This window comes from Pelmatolapia mariae, linkage group LG2 (genome assembly GCF_036321145.2).
Source record: "Pelmatolapia mariae isolate MD_Pm_ZW linkage group LG2, Pm_UMD_F_2, whole genome shotgun sequence".
Taxonomy (NCBI): domain Eukaryota; kingdom Metazoa; phylum Chordata; class Actinopteri; order Cichliformes; family Cichlidae; genus Pelmatolapia; species Pelmatolapia mariae.
The window spans coordinates 5,216,451-5,235,130 of NC_086228.1; the positions used below are offsets into that span (position 1 = coordinate 5,216,451).

Below are 18,680 nucleotides of genomic sequence, written 5' to 3' on the forward strand. Positions count from 1 at the left end.
CTCTGTGCAGTTTAGTCTTGGAGGCATCATTACTTACATCTGACCCGTTGGATGAGTTATTACGGACACTTAATAGAGAGGCACTCCCTTAGCTTATGTTTGTTTAACATGAGGAAGAATTTGTGTCCAGAAGCATGCCAGAAGAGATCTTTCCTTTACATCAAATTAACAACCAGCATTTGACCTAAACACATAAAACTGCATTGACAGTTTGGTGTCAGAAGGATTTAAAAACATTTTTATTTTTTGAGCCTATTTTTGATCAACATAGAAAATACCATTCCTTCTTACATTCTTATAGTTGTCTGCAGCCTGCCTCTGTTGCTTTATCTCGCAGTGGCATTTGTTTCCTTCCTGTGGTGACTGCAGTGCTCCCGTGGTGGCTTTGTAAGAATTTCTGATGGTATTAGGATTACCTGCTGAGCTATTTAGGTGTCAGGACGACTTTAAATGCTTTGGGAAAAATCCATGACATAAAATCAATGCCAAACGGTTCTGCAGCAACGCAACAAATGGGAAAACCCACAGCTCCAATATTGCAGTGCTCTTATTGCACTTTTTTATTATCCTCCACATATAATGTGGCAGTTCTAAAAGTCTTTAATACAGTGGGATGAAACGAGCAGGACTTTGCAGGAAGGAACTTTGTCATGGATGTTTGGCTGACCCCCACACCCCACCTCCCTAGCCCGTACAGACCACCTCACACGCTCACACCCCTCTCCAATTCAGCTTGTTTTATGAACTGGGTGGGTGGATGTGGATGCGCTCCCGTCACGAGCAAAGGAAAGGGAAATCGTTGAAAATCCCATTCAGTGCCTTATGCATCCTTTTAAACTAAACGAGGGGGAAAAGTGTGTGTGTGTGTGTGGTGTGTGTGTGTTTTTCCTTTTCCTCAGCACTTCGGCTATGTCCTCTCTGCGCAAAGCAGCCCACAGACAGACAGCGTTCACCTGAGTTTCCCCCCCTTAACCCCATCCAAGGACCTTCATTGAAACCAGCTTCTCCACTAAGAGCCTGTTAAAACCAACCTGTCCTTTTTCTTTTATTCTTCTAATTTTTTTTTAAAGAGAGAGAAACTCAGCTCAAGCTTGTGCACTTCTGGACCGGAGATCTGGAGATGAAGACAGACTTTACGCTGTTCTGTCGGACTTGGATTGGACTAGCATACGCCTCAGGTGAGGAGACATCTTCAGTCACGGTGGAAGTTTTGAGCGCAACTTTTTTTTAAAACGAAAAACAAAGTGAGGTGTTGCACTCAAGGTTTACACCGGCTTTCCTCTGCTGTGAGGTGGATTGAGCTTTTAATTTAAGTTGCTTTAAGTTTTACTCGAGGTTTGAACGAAGCCAGGTGGATATTAATTGTGCGCATTTGTGCGTAGGGGCTACTTCCTGTGTTATCAGCCTGTTATTAGCTGCAAAGTTTGTGCGTAAAAACTTTAACCCACTTTTAATCAGTCCTTTTGAAAAGCACTAAGAGTGCACATCTTTTGGTAGGGTGTAAGACTCAACAAGTCTACATGCAGATAGGCACTAGGGGGAGGCATGTTGTTGTTGTGTTTGATGAAGATGTAGCTGTTAATTGATGGTGCCTTAATCTCAGGAGATATAAAAACACAGGGGATTCAGTTGAGTTGACTTTTAGTGACTTTGCATCAGCTGTGTATGTAGAGCTCACTGGGCTCCCATGTGTCGGTGAGGGTCCAGATCTTTTCTCTGCAATCTTCTGTTTTTTGTGGAAAGCAAAAAGCTCTGCCTGCACATGTCTTCCATTGTCACTTGTGTGTCTTAAAGTCAAACAAGTTCAGCCAGGCGGTGTCTAAATAATCCAAAGCACGCTGGTCCTCTGCGCACGGTTTAAATTAGGTGTATGAAACATCTACGGCTGAGAATGCTCGCAGCTTTCCGTAAATGACTGAATGTGGATGTTTGAGTTGTTCAGTTGCTGGTGAGCAGCTGTCTGTGAAGAACTTTTTGTGAGGGGCAGTCACCATATGGAGAGATTACTTTTCTCATTAATGTCATTGAGCTGTGCCGGTTGGGTCACGTGCATCCACTGAGAACAATAAACAAACCGGAGTTTTCATTCCCACTAAATAAAAATGTGACCTTTGAATTTTTAAAGTTCTGTATAATGTTTTCCTCATCTCACAAGCCTAATGTGCAGGGTGTTCATCCATACAGAGGCCCTCTGCTTCTCAACTGGTACAGAAAGCATAAAAATGAAACAGAATGTCGAAGAACTAACCTGGAGGCATTTTTCAAGTCTCACAGTGGGAACTTACAGGATTGATTGGCACTCTGAAACGGAGAGGTGGGAGAAAGATGGCAGTTTGAAGCTCAGAATTGCTGCTTTTTGAAATCACTTCAGACTGGAATCAAGTCAAGCGTCGTGTTATGCTCAGCTGCTTTATATAGGATGCAGACTTGCTGAGGGCTAAATATGGTCTTGAGGTGTTGGAGATGTGGAGTTAAAGCAAAGTGTTTCTTGTTTTTTTTTCCCACTCGTGAAACAGTATCCAAGACAGAAACATCAGAGATCTTTGTCTGTCTCACTTATAAATCTCTCTCATCAAATAAATTCAACAAAACAAAGTCGTGTGTTGAAAGATTATGCACGTCTTTGGCCTGAGGGCTTTTCTTAACCCTCCTAACCCCACACTCCCCAGATTTCTTTCTTTCTCAAATGCGCGACATTAAAAAGCCATTTCTGAGTTTGATGTAACTGTAACCAGATCACAGACTTGCCCTTATTATGATCAGAGGGAGAGATTGAAGGTGAGTCAATTGTAGACCCACCAGCCCAGAAGTCATTGTCATAAGATGGGGAGAGCAGATAATCTACGCAGCAGCTGCATTTAAAAAAGCTCCTGCCCGAGTCATTTTATCCCATCTAGCTGTCACGCTCTGCCTCTGGTTTGAATTACAGCAGTGCAAAGACATTCATCACAGAAATTCTGTCTTATTTAAGAAAGACATCACGGGGGAAACTTCTGCTGCTGTTTGACAGCGTTGGAATGAATAGCGAGTCACTGATTCCTTCATTCTCTCCTCATAATTTCCTTCATTTTGTTGCGCCATAATTGGCTTTTTAAACCCTTTCCAGTCAAAATGAGCCACATATGAGAAAAAAGAGAGAAAACAAAAAAAGAAAACCTGAGCTTCTGAGCCAAATGATCTTTGGCTTGCTCTCTGTCTTGGGTGCACAGTGTTGATATTGCTTTTAGCAGAGTGTTTTCTGTACGCATACCTCTGCTTGATCAGATCATCCCAGAAATCTGACTCTCAACTTTGGGTATTATTCTAGTTGTACCCTTATAGAGGTTGAGTTGTTTTAGCTAACAATACCCCCTCCTGGTTCTCAGTGCTGATCTCAGGATTCAACCTCAGGACTCTGCGGTCCACGGTGTCCGTTCTTGAATATCTTGTTCTGTCAGCTAGAGAGCCTCCTCTGAGAGGAATGCTGCTGCTGCAGTAAAGTCCAAATAAATAAGGAGTCCAGTGGCTCACTCATCGCTGGCATGGAGCAGTGAGGCCCCCTGGGCATTTGGGGCTCTGGTCACTCACTTTCTCATTATGCTACAGCGCAAATACCCCAAATACAACAAGAATTGAGAGATAAGCTCTTTCAACACCAGGAATCTGAAGCAGAGGCCAAATATGTGTCCAAGTTGGTGTTAGAAAGTTGATGGAAACCATCTGTGGTATTTTTGTTTTCAAATATCTGACCCCTGCATGTTTTCAATGCCCAGTTTCTAGTCATGCTAGTTGCATTGCTTTGCAGTATCCACTGGCCACTGTTCTGGTCCCGATGTAAACATCTAAATAACTATTTTAAAGAGAACTATTCACTTTTGGAGAGGCGCCACTTTTCCATTAAACTATTTTGTCTCTTTGTTGACATTTTTGAATTTCATTCATTATCTTCTCTTGGATCAGCTGTTATAGCACAAAATCCCAAGAGCTCTGATGATACCCCGACATTTCTAATACCACCTTAAGAGTGACATTAGTGGTTTTGGAGGCAACATCTCAGTAACAACCGATCTCTCTGTGAAGATGAGCTTTAGTCACTTCAGTGATCCCCACATGCTTTTCATGTAAAAATATAATACAGTAATGCCGCCGTGAGATAATACAGTGACCATCCTCACCACCCATTTTGAATGTTATTAGCCGAGCCAAGAGACGAGCCGAGGGACTTTTGGATTTTTCCCTTTTACTCTGTATGTGGTGCACGTCTTCTTTATTAATTGGACATTTGCACACATGGGGGCGACTATCGGGGGTGGCAAAAAGGATTTTCTTAAGGGCCCACATGAAAACCTGGGCCAAAAAGCTGAACTCAGTTTAGCTCAGTGTTAATGTTATCTTTTTATAGGTTTATTGGTGCAGCCCTCCACAACAATACCAGTTTCTCATGAGGCCCCCTTGGGAAAATGAATAGCTCACTCCCGCGTGGCTCATGAAGTAGTTTGATTGCTCTATCCCCTGTCCTCCAATGTGACAGGGGATTAATGGGGGATTTATACCTCTATTTTAAATTTACACCATAGGTGGGTCATAATCGTAGACCCCTCTGAAACCCTACAGCACTACTTATGCCACAACCTGATGTCTAGCTCAATGGAAGAGTAACTGAGGGAACTAAGGGAATCATAATCGCTGCCTTAACATAAGGACTCACGTTTCATCAAATTCCTGGAGGGAGACTGCAGAACGGAAATCAAAAATTGGAACGGACGTGAGGAAAATGACAAGGAAGTGGAAAAAAGTTGAGAGACAAACATGTTTGCCTCCAAAAAAAATAAAATAAAAGCAATTTTAAAACCCATCAAAAACCAAAACTAACCACAACAAAGAGCGGGGGCCCAGGAGGAATAAAACATCCCAGTATTTTATTTGTTTCTATTGTGGCTGGCATATAAAACACCGGAACACAATCACAAGGAAACTAACATATCACACACGCACAAGGATGAGTGCTGGCAACGGCATTGGCCATTTACGTAGGTTATGTCGTAGGCTGTCCAAAGATTCACTGCACAAGTCTAAATCAGCCGTGGGAAGGGCCTTGAAGTTGGGGGTGCTGAATTAGACAGGCAGGCGACGGGGTACTAGGGTCTAAGGTATAAAATATATATTATTATATTTGTCTTGTCATATTCTAATATTACTCACCAGACTCTGCTGCACACAGCAGACAAGAATAAACAGCCAAAACTGAACTGAACTGGTCCTTATAGTATACAGGCTTACACACAATACTTTAACAGATGCAACAGTAATTAAACTTCACAGTGGGCTCATGTCAGGCACACACACAGGTAAACAGATTAATTATAAAACCATTAAAAAGAATACCTATCTTCCACGGCACTCAAGATATACAATGAAACTGCGCACAGCTGACCAGAACCTATCCAAATATGGATAATATTTGACTTGGCAGTTGGAATGTGTTCTGATAACAAGCAGACTAGTTTTTTTTTTAACTTGTTTCTTACATTTTAAAAACTTCTGTGCTGCTATATCTCTATGGTGCGGCTAGCGTGTGTCGCTAACCGGAACTATTGCGAGACTCCATGATCCGCCATTGCTGTAACAAAGAGAAAGGCCCATTGGACCTTTTTCTTGTTTGTGGTACGGACTCTTCCATTCAGTGGCTCTGGTGATGTCTCCCTTTTGCAACAGGGGGCGCTCCAGCACCCACAGCAGCCCTGCTGCCTACGGTCTTGGCTGTGAGTGTGTTTGGGCAAAATATTGAACCCCAAAATGCCCAAAAGTGTTTATCAGTATGTATGTTTGATAGATAAGCATGCTTCATATGTTGCATAAAGCACTATATGAATGTCTGTGAATGTGTAAATGTGGCATGAAGATGTTAATAATACTATAAAAACACTTAAATGTCAATCCATTTACGAGATGGGAAAAGACTTTGCCATTCCAACTTCCAAATTGCCAATAGAGTTTTAGTTCAGTTAATTGGAGGCTCAAAGGTGTTGCAGGCATAAAAAAAACATTCATTAACGGGTCATTAACGCATTAAAACGTATTTAAACAAACAAGAAACCCAAATACATACACAAATAGGCCCACACAGACAATCTAAGGAGCAGTCTACAGCATTCACAGTCTGCAGTCTGTAGGCAAGGGACGAGATTTTTGGTTTCCAGAAGCTTTCTCTGGTTTTAAAGTACCTGTCATTTCTACATGTAGCTGTAATCGTCACATGTGCATTCAGCGACTGACAGATGGAACAGGAATATGAATCAGCTATCCGGTGTCCACCGTCCGGACATCCTGATACATCGGAAGCCCAAAAATATTGGTTGTTGCTCCCAGAGTGAGCTAGCTGATGGGTTAACAGATTGCCTTGATAAAAGGGAGGTTGTGACCCACTTGTTGTTCGTAGCTAAATAATTGCTACAAAGCCACAGGTGATGTCAAAACAGTTCAAATAGAAAATTAACTCAGTACTTTCATCATGTTGCACTCAGTTGGTGATGTATAAACTGACAGATAATTGTGTGTTAACAATGAAAAAAGAGAAAAATCAGCCTTTCTCTTGTTGTATGAATGGTTCCATTGGCCCACAACAAGAAAAGAATGGTTATTCTTAGTTGTTCAGCCCTTCTTGTAGCACCTTTTCAAAATCAATAGAGTTGTCGTATGAAAAAGAGGAGTTATACAAATGGCCATGAAGGGATTTTTCAGAACCATACCTCCATGGTCATTTCAGTGTCCCTGCTGTGCAAATGAAATGTTTCAGTGGGCTCTATTTTCTTTGCACTCTTTTAAAAAAAATCTCTCCCACAGAATAATTACTGTGCAGAGGAGGTTTTACCTATTGATTTTCCTCCTGTCTCTCATGTTCACCCAGGCCTGAGTTTCATGTTGCAGTCCATCACAAGGACAGCATTTTAGCGACGCTTTGATGGCTGAATACTTGAACTGTGAGTCTCTGAGTGTACAGAGCCACCCATGGTAGGTGAAGAGCTTATACAACTGCACGAGTGAGTGCTGTGTCACTGCCGTTGTTAATCGACATTAAAAAGAAAAACAATTGTGAGGAGTCGTGCGCAATCTGTCGAGTCAGCTGGGTGTCATTCTACGGGGCGACAGGTTGATGATCAAATGAGAGAGTCCAGAATAATCAGGGGTTTTTAATTCACAGCTACAAATGTGCTGACTTCACAAATTGTCATGACACGGTAATGCAAAAGTAATTGCATGGGATCCAACAGCCGTACGAGGCAGTGACGACATTTATTGTAAGTTACGTTGTGAGGCGCAGGAGGAAAATTCTTCCTTTGTGGCATCCGTGGCCTGATACCTCTAAAGGCAGAGACCGGCTCCTCGGACACAGTGCCTGTATCGCAGTTATATTACAGCACTCCAAAGTGCCTCTGTTGCTTAGAAACAAACATAATTTGGAGCTCTTGTAATTCTAACTAGAGTCGCCATCGCTGTTACTTTCAAACTGCTGCTCAGGCTCGGGCAGCTGTGCGGGTTTAGGGTTGTGACTTGTCCATGTAGCATATTATTGGTCACTCACAGTACTTGCTGTGCATTGGAGGTCACTTGAGGTTCATGGGAAAGGGTCTATTGGCAAAGCCTGAGGAAATTGCCAGCTTCCCTCCCTTTAGGCACTCAGCACCATAATTGCTGACCCAGTGCTCCCTACTTTGCCCTTGTTTTCTCCGGCATCTTAAGCTGCTGCGGTGATTTAGTTTGCCGGGAGATCTGACACGACAGCAGCATAGACTTGTTTATGGCCAGAGTCTGCACGAATCAGGTAACGAGCACAGCAAAGGAGCTCCTTAACGTTTGGCTTCTAAAGAGGCACAGCGTGATTTTTATGAGCATGCAAGCCATCACAGCAGGGCTGGATTGTGCTAATCTTTGGCACTAATGTTGGCTTTTTTTTTTTTTTTTGTGCAGCTAGTTGTAAAAGGAACATTTTAGATTCTTCCACACAAAATCATCATTGCCAGAAACAGAGGCAAAGCATTTACCAGAATGTACTTGCTTCCCTTCTCAGTGGAGGAAGCAATATCTCAGTTATAAAAATGATGACAAGTCCAAAAGAAAAAAAAAAAAGAGGCACTGCCACAAAGGAAGAGTTAAGCTGTCCGGTGTGCCTGTGTGGCAGGTACAGGAAGGTTTAGTCAGGGTCAGAGGTTTTAAACATAGGAAGCTGGCCCAGATGGCTTGCTGTGGCATCCTTATGTTTGCAGCCCTCCTCTGGCAGGATGTTGGAAAGGCTTTTTCTCCCCCAACAGTGGAGAGGACAGGGATGTGGTGGATGTCATCCACCTATGTAGTAACAATGAAATCAAAGCCAGGCTGCCAGTCAGCCCGTCGCCTGGATTTGGCCCGGCCTTGTGTCCAGATGACAGAGGAAGCTGGGAGAGAGAGGGAGAGAGGGAAGCGTGTCAGAGCCCGTGGCTGACTGACTTCACATCCAAAGAGCAGGTCTGTTCCGTGGCCTGCTTGGCCTCCCGTCCTTCGGCAGATATACGGTGCTATTTCTGAGCCCTCTAGTCTTGGACCTCAGCCAGTAACACAGTAACAGTGTAGCTGCATCCTCAAGCTGCTCTTAATTTTAACCCTCGCCACCAAAAAAAGTTGAAACATTTTGTACATTCTTTTCATTCATGTGTGTTTCACTTTCCTTTTTTTATTACTGTAATTGAATCTAAACTGAATTTCCACTGGAACTTTGCTCATGCACATTTTATATAACCACACAGCGACTCCGCACACGCCTTACCATAATCGTTATATCTGTGAAAGCCTTTATTTTTAAATTCCCTTGAGTCCCTCCTGTGCGCTAAAACTAAGACTCTGACAAGTTATTTGTTTGCAAATGGTTCCTCTTTTCCTGTTCCTGTCATGTGACTGATCAGAGACAAAACTACAGAGGGGAGAGGAAAACGCTGACGGCAAAATCATCTTTAGTGTCCATGAAAACGGGAAGCGGGAGACGCGTGAATATGATAAAGAAAACAGGAAATTTGCTCGCAGTGAAAAACACCGCTCTGCTTTTCACACGAGCGCCCTGTGTCGCTCCCGAGGAGAGAGAGCGAAAGAGAGGAGGGCTCGTCTTCACGCTCGCCTTTAATGCCCACGAATCCCGCCTGCCTTGCATCCGCCTGCTTCTCAGAGAAGCTTTACATTTTTAACTGGCTTAAAGTGCCCTATGGCACTGAAGCTTTCTCTGTGTGTGTGATTTATCTAGTCAGCAGGTGTCCTTCACAGACTATAGGAAGCCCACATTCAGTATTGCATAAATGTGACAAAAACTCCCAATGTGAGCCATGCAGAGAGGTCAGCAAATAAAATGTGAGTGCGCATATCAAGAGGCTTTTAAATGGGTTAAAAATCCAGTGTGTATGAATCACTGTAGTCCCACTAACTTCAGCAGTTCTGCAGTTCATCTTGCAAACGTAGTACATTTGGATGTGATATTGCCCCAGGAACTCCGATTATGTGGAAATTCTTCTTGTTTACTGCATGAGAAAGAGAAACCACACTGATGTACTGCTTCTGTTCAGCTCCCAGCCATCAGTAGGGGAAACACAAATGGGAACAAGAGATTTGAAACACACATTTGTTTGATTTATGGATTTCTGCTGTGCGCACAGGTTTCCTCTTAATAAAAGGGAGGTTTTTTTTCCCCCCGTTATTGCTATAATCAAAGGAAGCCGTGCAGTAGGCTTCTCTCTGAAATATTGTGAGAGAGCTTGACCTTATTATGTCAAGTGCCCCCTGAAATGACATCTGTTGTGATTTGGCATAATGCAAATAAGATTACATTGAGTTGAATGATATGGGTGAAAATCAGGCAGGAAATGCGAGGGCAGGAAACAATTGGACCTGGCTGGCTCTAGCATGCTGTGCATTCAAGCATGCATATGATTTTGCTGTTCTAATGTAAACCAAATCTAATAAGCTTTGCTGTGCATCTGCAAGTGTCCCAAATAAATTAAACTTTTCCAGCATTATTAAGATCATTTTTCTTTGTATACAAAGGAATAGCTGGAAATTGCTGCAAAACACTGGGATGCAGACGTTTTATGGCATGGTTAGGCATTCTGAGTCTTTAGAATTAATAAAATGCTGTTTACAGATTTTATTTGACAGGAAACCAGTTGCACTTCTTTCCTCCCTGTCAACCAGTTAGGAGGCTGGCACATCAAAGCGAGGCCCGATGGCACTCGTGGAGTAAACAGACACAGTTGTCCTTGAAAGTGTTTGACTTCTGGCACAGAGCTCACATATATACATCTGGGACTTCCATCTTGTAGAAAATCAGAGGGGCCTGCTTTGGGAAGTCATCTGGCTGGTGTAACCATATCCCTTTATATGGCTGATGTCAAACATGGATGGAACTTCTTTTGCTTTTTTAATATTTTTTTATGCCTAGCAGAGGAGATATCATTTCTTCTCTTTTACAAATCTTTTAAACTAATCTAAGAATGGGTTTTCACAAAACAAGAGAGAAATTCTATTTTCTCAAGAGAAATGTCAGGTTTCTTTACAAGGACATGTTGAGTGAGCGGCTTCTCTGTTACAAAGCCATGTCAAATGACTGTCAGTGAAGAGTTTAAATCTTCTGCAACTCTTGAAGACAGAATTGAATTATTTTTGACAAGCCCTGGTGATCAGAGTGTCAGATACCGAGAAGTCGGTGAGCCGAATCACAAGGTTTCTAAAGTCATCGAGTCGCTGTCACTTCAGCTGCTTCAGACATAAAGGAGACTCGGAATTAGCCCGTCTCTATGAGAGCATGTAAACACAACACTTAAGTGCCTGAAGTCATTTATAAATCTAATGTTATGTGTTTATATCATGTGTAATCATTAGATAACAGAATCCAGCATGAAATTACTGTGATATTTGTTGGTCGAGGCTAATCTCCCGAAGCTGCTGCTTATCTCTGCACCACCAGCTGGAATGCATGGGAAAGAGGGGAACCAGGCTCGAAATATTTTTCTGGCTCTCTGTCCGTGTTCACATTTGTAAGGTGCTTGTAAATTGGCCAATCACCACTCATTTTGCTGTTTCAGGCCAGGGAGTCATTCCGAATAGGGTTTCGACATACAATCATCTGCAAAAATGATTTATACCAATGATTTGGCACGATCCAACACATTTTCCAGCAAACCTACTAAAGTGTACATCGCTGTTAACCATTCTCTATATGTCTGTATTTAATTTTGTATGCCTGTGTGGGCGGCTGCGGTTTGGGAGGGAGTGCACATTGTTCACTAATTGGAAGGTCAGCGGTTCAATCTCCAGTTTCTGTAGCAGTTAGAAAAAAAAGTGTTAACATGTGTGTTATTGTGTTTTACATTTAAAATATACACACACTGGCCACTTCATCAGTTACGATGTGTTAGTGCTGGTTGGTCCCGCTTGTTCCCTGAATTCAACAAGGTGCTGGAAACATTCCTCAGAGATTTTTGAAAGCATCACACAGTCGCTGCAGATTTGACAGGAGTGGGTGCATGGTGTGGTCTTCTTGCCCATCTGCTTTAAGGTACAACATGCTGTGCATTCAGAGATGCTTTTCTGCATACTTTGGCTGTAACGAGTTCCTGTTGCCATCCTATCAGCTTGAAGCAGTCTGGTCATTCTCCTTTGACCTCTGATATCAACAAAGAATTTTTGCAGAGAAAACTGCCTCTCTCTCTCTGTATTTTATTTTTTTCAGACTCCGTAAACCCTTAAGATGGTTGCTGGGAAAATCCCAGTAGATCAGCAGTTTCTTAAATACTCAGACCAGCCCCGCATCTCACTTAAATGACCTTTCTTCTCCATTCTGATGCTCAGTTTGAAGTTAATCAGGTCGTTTAGACCATGTCTGCATACATAAATGTATTTCATTGCTGCCAACTGATTGGCTAATTTGATAATTGCATTAACGAGCAGCTGAACTTGTGTACAAGTAGTTGGACTTTATGAAGTTCCAGGTGTTCATCAGCTAATGTGACTTCATGTTAAATTTGGAAATGAGTTAGCTGATCTGTAACCCGGACACCACATTTGCCTGACCTTTTTTTGTCAGTTACACTGACATTATCAAGCAATGCAATGTGCCCTGTATTAGTTGCTGTATTACAATGCAATGACACAGGACATAAAAGACTGTGTGTCTCGCACAAATGAAGAGAAACCAGTGGCTGCGTTTAATGTCAGCAAAATGCATTATACATAAGCCTCAACTTAAAAAAGAAGTGGCCAGAAATGCAAACTAATTTAAACTGTCGCTCAGGTGCTAAAACCAGTTAAATAAAAGCAAATTAAAGACAAACTAAACATAACTGAGACACTCATTTTTCTTTTGGAAGCTTGAAGCCTTGTGTACTGAAGGATAACACAGTCACCTTAAACCAGAGTTCACAACTGCAGCTCAGATTACTCACTGTCCACCCACCGACTGTCCTCCAGCTGAAGCTCTTGTTCAGGAACATAGCCCTTGCAATACACAGTAACCATTAACCTTTCTGTTCTTCACAGTTTAAGGCATACCCAGATATATGAGCTGACTGAGTGATTGTCATTGCAGTCCGCCATGAAAAGCAGCATGTAAGCTCAAACCAGGAAAATCTGTTTATTATCATGACAAGACACGGTATCAGCCCCAAGCCTTCAGGATCCGATGTGTTCGGTTTACTTTGGCATTCGCCTCGTGTGTTTTTAATTGTATTTGACAGAGTGCAAGCAAACACTAATGGGATTATATATATGTGCTGAAACGCTTTGTGCAGCTGATGGAGTGACAGGTCTCCACATCTGGGGTTTCGCGGTTTGGAAAGGGAGTGTATACATTTTGAAGCACATCCATATGGAAGATATTGACATCTGGCACAAAAATCTGCCATCGCTGTTAAACACGGGGTGAAAGAAACAGCAGCCTCTGCACTAACATGGTTGAGAGTCACCTACAGTATATACTCCCTTCCACCACTCATCAATCAGCAGAGAGGTCGGCGGTGCTTCGACCTGCAGTCATGCGAAACCCAGCACAAAATAAGTTCTGACTCCTTCAGCAGATGCGAGATAGCCACTTAGGATGACGAGTGATACACAAGAAATCCAAATTATCGAGTTGGTGCACGTTATTTTCAGACTGCCGCTTCAGATAGAGCGCAGAGGTGCTGAGCTCAGCGTACATCGGCGTATATGACATTAATTCTGTCAGTTTGAATGATCTGTGATTTCTGGGAGCTTTTAGCTCGACTCCGTGTGGGTGTGATGCTGCTTTCCCCTTTCCTGTGACACACACACACACATCTACTGCACGCTGTAGCTTTTTAAAAAAAAAATCCACAGCTGAGGTGTTCACTGTAATGGTAAATGTTTGTGTTGTAGCCTCCCCTCCTTCCACAAACTACACCTCCAACAGCTTGGCATTTTATCTCTCAGGCATACCAGTCATTAATGACATTTCAAAAGTGATGTACAATCCGCGTGTGGCTTGCCAGTGTGCGATCTCCCAACAGATTTTTCTCAGGGAAGCATCCATCACCGAGACTCATCTACAAAGGGGATTTAGGACCCAGTTCATCACTCAGTCTGCACGTCTAACAGCTGTCACCATATGTCAGCCTGTGCGCAGGATTCTTACATATTATATATAGTTTGTAAGTCAACTGTATCTTAGAGTCAGAGATCGATATCATTTTAGTCCAACACTATTGTACAGATTGCTGTAATGAAGATGGTTCAAGTTTGTGGGGAATAATTAAAAAATGGCAGAAATGAATAAAGTCAGATGTGTGGGTGGCAGAGTGTGCGCTGTTCACTGCCACCTCTTTGATATTATTTCTGTGGCGGGTCTGCCTAGTGAAGTCATTTGTCATTTGTACTTTCTTTTATTGTTTTTGATGCAAAACCTCTTTAACAATAGCTCTTTAAAAAAATTTATGCACCTAAGTAAAGATTAAAAAAAGCAAACACTAGTGGTGCTTAAAGGGATGTAAACAGTAGACTTCATTGTCCAAGTGTGACATTTTGTGCACCCGCTCATCCACACTGACCCCCTTCTGGACATCACACTACCTCTACCTTTAATTTTTTAGAACAGTTACTACTCACAGAGGCATGAGAGGCCATGTTCAGAAAAATGCATGTCTATAAAGCATTTTTTTCTAAGTGGTGGTAACAATTTTTGGTATCAGAAATTAACTAACCCGCTCTGATTAGCACCAATTCACAACAACAGTCAGCTTAAGGTGGTTTATATTCTAAGGTAAAGACTGAACGATATTAGATAGAAACCCCAACAATCAGATGACCCCCTATGAGTAAGAACTTTGAGACAGTGGAAAGGAAAACCTCGCTTTAAACAGGAAGAAGCCTCCTGCAGAAACAGGCTAGTTTTGGGGCGGAGCTGGGAGTGAGGGTAAAGCTCTGCCTCTCATTCTACTTTTATAAACTCTAGGAACCACAAGTAAGCCTGATGTCTGAAAGAAAAGTGCTCTGTTAGGATAACAAGGTACCGTGAGGTCCTTATGAATACGATATGGCCTAATTCTTCAAAATTATGTATTTGAGGACAAAAGATAGTGAATGAAAGTTTGTCGCAGGAAAGATAACAAAGAGCTGACAAACATAAAAGAGATCCAAAGTGCTGAAAGGCACAGTCAGCTATTTTCGCTAATTCATCACATTAAATGATTCATATCTTTGTGCACATTTTACTAGCACACATCATTTAATCTACTGTTGACATAAAATGCTGATTAGAACATTAAGGCGATCAATAAAGAAAATAAAGTTTATTTCTATTCTAAAGCTACCTCATTATTTTTTCAGTCATTTGAATGTAAAAATTCATGAACTTGATGAAATATTGTAGGTCTCCCATTACACTCTGCATCCAGGTCTGTGAATGGAAAGGTGTGGGTGGTCCAGAGCTTTGCTGGAGCTATCTGCCGTCCTTAAAAAATGAGCAAAGAATCCTCGAGATGATCTTTTTCTCCTGGTGCCTGTGGGAAGGAAATCCACGCATCTTAAAATAGAAATTTGGACTTGTCCTGACAGGAATTTCCTTTTTCACTTTCCCCTGGTCTGTAGCTCTTTGGGGGGCCTGATGCTGGCCTCTGTGTATGCAATTTTCACAGCCCGCTGTTTGGCTTTGCAGCATTTCAAACGCTGATGGGACTGAATCTGGTGGCAAGTTCACATGACAGCAGAGACAATACGTTGGGGGAGTCTCTGCTATTCCTCCGAGGCAGAGTAAAGATCTCAGAAAAAAGGAAGGAAGGAAGATCCTGCTGGGCACCAAACTGGGAATGATTTATGGACTGCCACCGACTCCCACTGCAGCCTTCAGCATGTTTGTTTTTGTTGAGAATGCCAATATTAGCTCTGAATAATTCACTAATGTCAGTTTTAACATCTGTGAGACGATATCGGTGAAGTTTTACTGTTAACAGTTGTTATCTCCTGCAGCAATAAATCAGGATAAGTTAAAGGTGATTATTTTAGCTTTCTCTCTCTTTTTTTAGTGGAATAATAACATAATACAACTTTCAAATTTATAGGGGAGATGTTTCTTTGCTTTCTTTGCTTTCTTGGCAAAACTACAGATAACTGCCGAGGCTGAGGTAGCCGTTTATCTAAAGTTAGCATAAAGACTGGAACCGGTGGGAAACAGCTAGCTTGGCTCTGAGTAATCCGCCACCTACATGTAAAAAGCAGCTCACAGCAAATATACAAAACATAACCAAAAATAGAAACACTGCAAATAACACAGGCTATAATAAAAACCTGGACACATCTGGGGCATTGTTTTATTGTAATTTTTGCCTATTTTTACCGTGCTTTGTGACTCAGGAAGTTACTGCATACTTCTGCCTGTTAGTCAGGCATCAGATGTTTCAGCTATTATTGCAGATTTCTTCCGTTAGTCCGCTTTGTTGTATTTTATGTATTTGCAGCTCGCTAGGCTGCCACAGTTTTCGCCTTTGTGATAAGCTCAGCTAACCGCCTGTTGATTGCAGCTGTATGTAGATGTGAGACTGGCGTCGATTTTCTTATCTAAGTCACAGCAAGAAAGCAAATCAGCATATTTTTCAAAATCGCTCATGATTTCTTTAAGAAATTATCATTTGAAGTTTTCAAATCTTTGCAGTTTTGAAAGGAAGCTGGGCTTACATTGTCAACATGAAAAATTTACATATGAATAAATTGGGTCTGTGATGCTCCCTGGGCGGCGGGACATGTAGGAGGAATGAGGCTGGAGTTTAAGATTCGCAGCTGTACAGATCTCTGAGTTTTGATTGGCAGCAGGTCATGACTGCCTGCTGTGAAACCATTGTTGGGCACTTCAGCTGCTGTTGCCTAGACCTAGAAGATGTGTGAGTCAGTAATATAAAATGCGCATATGCAGCTCCATTGTACAAATGTTTTGACCCCAGATAGATTTGTGTGCTTATAAAAGAAAGTGTATTGATCCAATATATGAAAGGTATTTGTATAGCCTTTCAGCTGCTTGTATAACTCTATTTGTGCATTTGTCCTGCTGAATTTGTAGCTTTGTTCACATCTAACAAAAAATGATCAGTCTCTAGTTTTTATGACTTTTTCATTTTAGTGGAAAAAGAGAGAATATCAACTAAAAAATTCAGAAAAAAACACATACATGAAAATTGTAAATTGATTTGCATATTATTGAGTGAAATAAGCATTTTACCCCCTACAACCCAGCCAAAACTCTAGCTCCCACAGATTGGCTGTGTGCCCATGTGACACACAGATTAAAACCAGTCAATGAATCAATCAATTACAAATACTCCTGATCGCAACTCATCATGTGTATAAAGCACACCTGTCCACAGAATCCATTTCTTCCATTCCAACCTCTCCACCACCAAGGGCGAGACCAAAGAGCTGTCAAAAGACGCCAGGGACAAACTGTAGACCTGCACAAGGCTGGAATGGGCTACAAGACCATCAGCAATAAGCTTGGTGAGAAGGTGACAGTGCCTCATGGCGTGAAGATGATCATGAGAAAGGTGGTGGGTCAGTCCAAAACTATACGGGAGGAACTAGTTAATGATCTGAGGGCAGTTGGGACCACAGTGGCCAAGGACACTACTGGTAACATAATATGCCGTAATGGACTGAAATTTTGCAGGTCTCCCTACTCAAGTCTTGGGTGAGAGAAGTGGCCCAAAATCCCTCCTGAGATGTGTTCAAACCTGGTGACCAACCACAAGAAGCATATTACCACTGTGCTTGCCAACAGAAGTTTCTTCACCAAGTACCACTTCATGTTTTGCTTAAAGATCAAATACCAATTTCACTCAATGCCTTGCAAATCACTTTCTAACTTTTAAGTAAGGTGTTTTTCTGGATTTTTAGATGATATTCGGAAATTGGAAGGTTGCCGGTTCGAGCCCCGGCCTGGTGGCGCCAGTGTCAGGCAGCCTCGCCTCTGTCAGTGCGCCCCAGGGTGGCTGTGGCTACAATGTAGCTTACCATCACCAGTGAATGTGTGTGTGAATGGGTGGATGACTGGATGTGTAAAGCGCTTTGGGGTCCTTAGGGACTAGTAAAGCGCTATACAAATACAGGCCATTTACCATTTACCATATTCTGTTTCTCTTCATTAAAATGAAACTACCATAAAAATTGGAGGTAGTTCATTTATTTGGAAGTGAGGAAACTTACAAATCTAATAGGGGATAATATAAGATTCTCGCTGTTCAAAGGTCCTGGGTATTCAGTGTTGTATCTTTTGTTTGGGACAAAATATTTTCAGTTGGTGAAAGATCTGGCCTGCAGGCAATTTAGTTCAAAACCTGGACTCTTCTACTACAAAGCCAAGTTGTTGTAATAGCTGCAATATGCAGTTAAGTACTGTTTCATGCAAGGTCTTTCCTAAAAAAGACACAATGGATGGGAGCACATATTGCTCTGAAACCTGTAGTACCTTTTAGAATTGATGGTCCCTTTCCAAATGTGTAAGATACATTGGCATTAATGCACCCTCATATCATCATAGATGCCATATCCATGTTTTCCAAAAATAATTCCACTTTTAAATTCGTCTGAATACAAATCAGTTTTCCACAAGCTAATTTCAAATGTCCTCAGTCCATTTTAAATGAGCTTAACCCCTTAGAAAGTGTTTCAGGATTGTGTTTGCATATGGCTTTTCTTTGGATGATGGAGCTTTTACCTGCTTTTATGGATGGCACGGTCAACTGTTTTCACAGACAGTGGTTTCTGGAAGTGTTCCTCAGCCTATGCAGTGACTTCCAAGACAGTCGTGTCTGTTTTCAAGGCAGTGGCACCTGAGGGTGTGAAGATCTTAGCTTTCAATACTGATTTTCAGCCTCTTCTCATGTGCAGAGGGAATTTTTCAGAATTGAAAATCATTGCATTGTTTTTATTTACATTTTAAATATGGAGTGTAGGAGTTTATATATTATAGTCTACTGCTTATGATGCTTATCCATGCATTTTTTCTCAGTTTGTTTTGATGTTTGTGCATTGCTTTGTAACAAAGTGCCTTGAAGCACACTATGTATTTATTTATTCAGTCTGATGTGGGAAAATGGTCATGATTTGTTTTGTAAATGCTCAGAAAGCCTCTCCACTACTGCACAGCCACTCAGTCCCTGCTATAGCACAGTGTGTGTTTTCATCTCTAA

The 18,680-nt window shown here is 41.9% G+C and overlaps 1 protein-coding gene across 1 annotated transcript in view; it reads left to right on the top strand.

Moving 5' to 3' along the window:
• Positions 1 to 757: 757 nt before the first annotated feature.
• flt4 (fms related receptor tyrosine kinase 4) overlaps positions 758 to 18,680 on the top strand; it is a 48,344-nt gene continuing 30,421 nt past the window's right edge. The window contains exon 1 of the mRNA XM_063491317.1: positions 758 to 1,178. Within this exon, the coding sequence (XP_063347387.1) occupies positions 1,121 to 1,178 (58 nt within the window). The 5' untranslated portion in view covers positions 758 to 1,120. The remainder of the gene's footprint in view (positions 1,179 to 18,680) is intronic.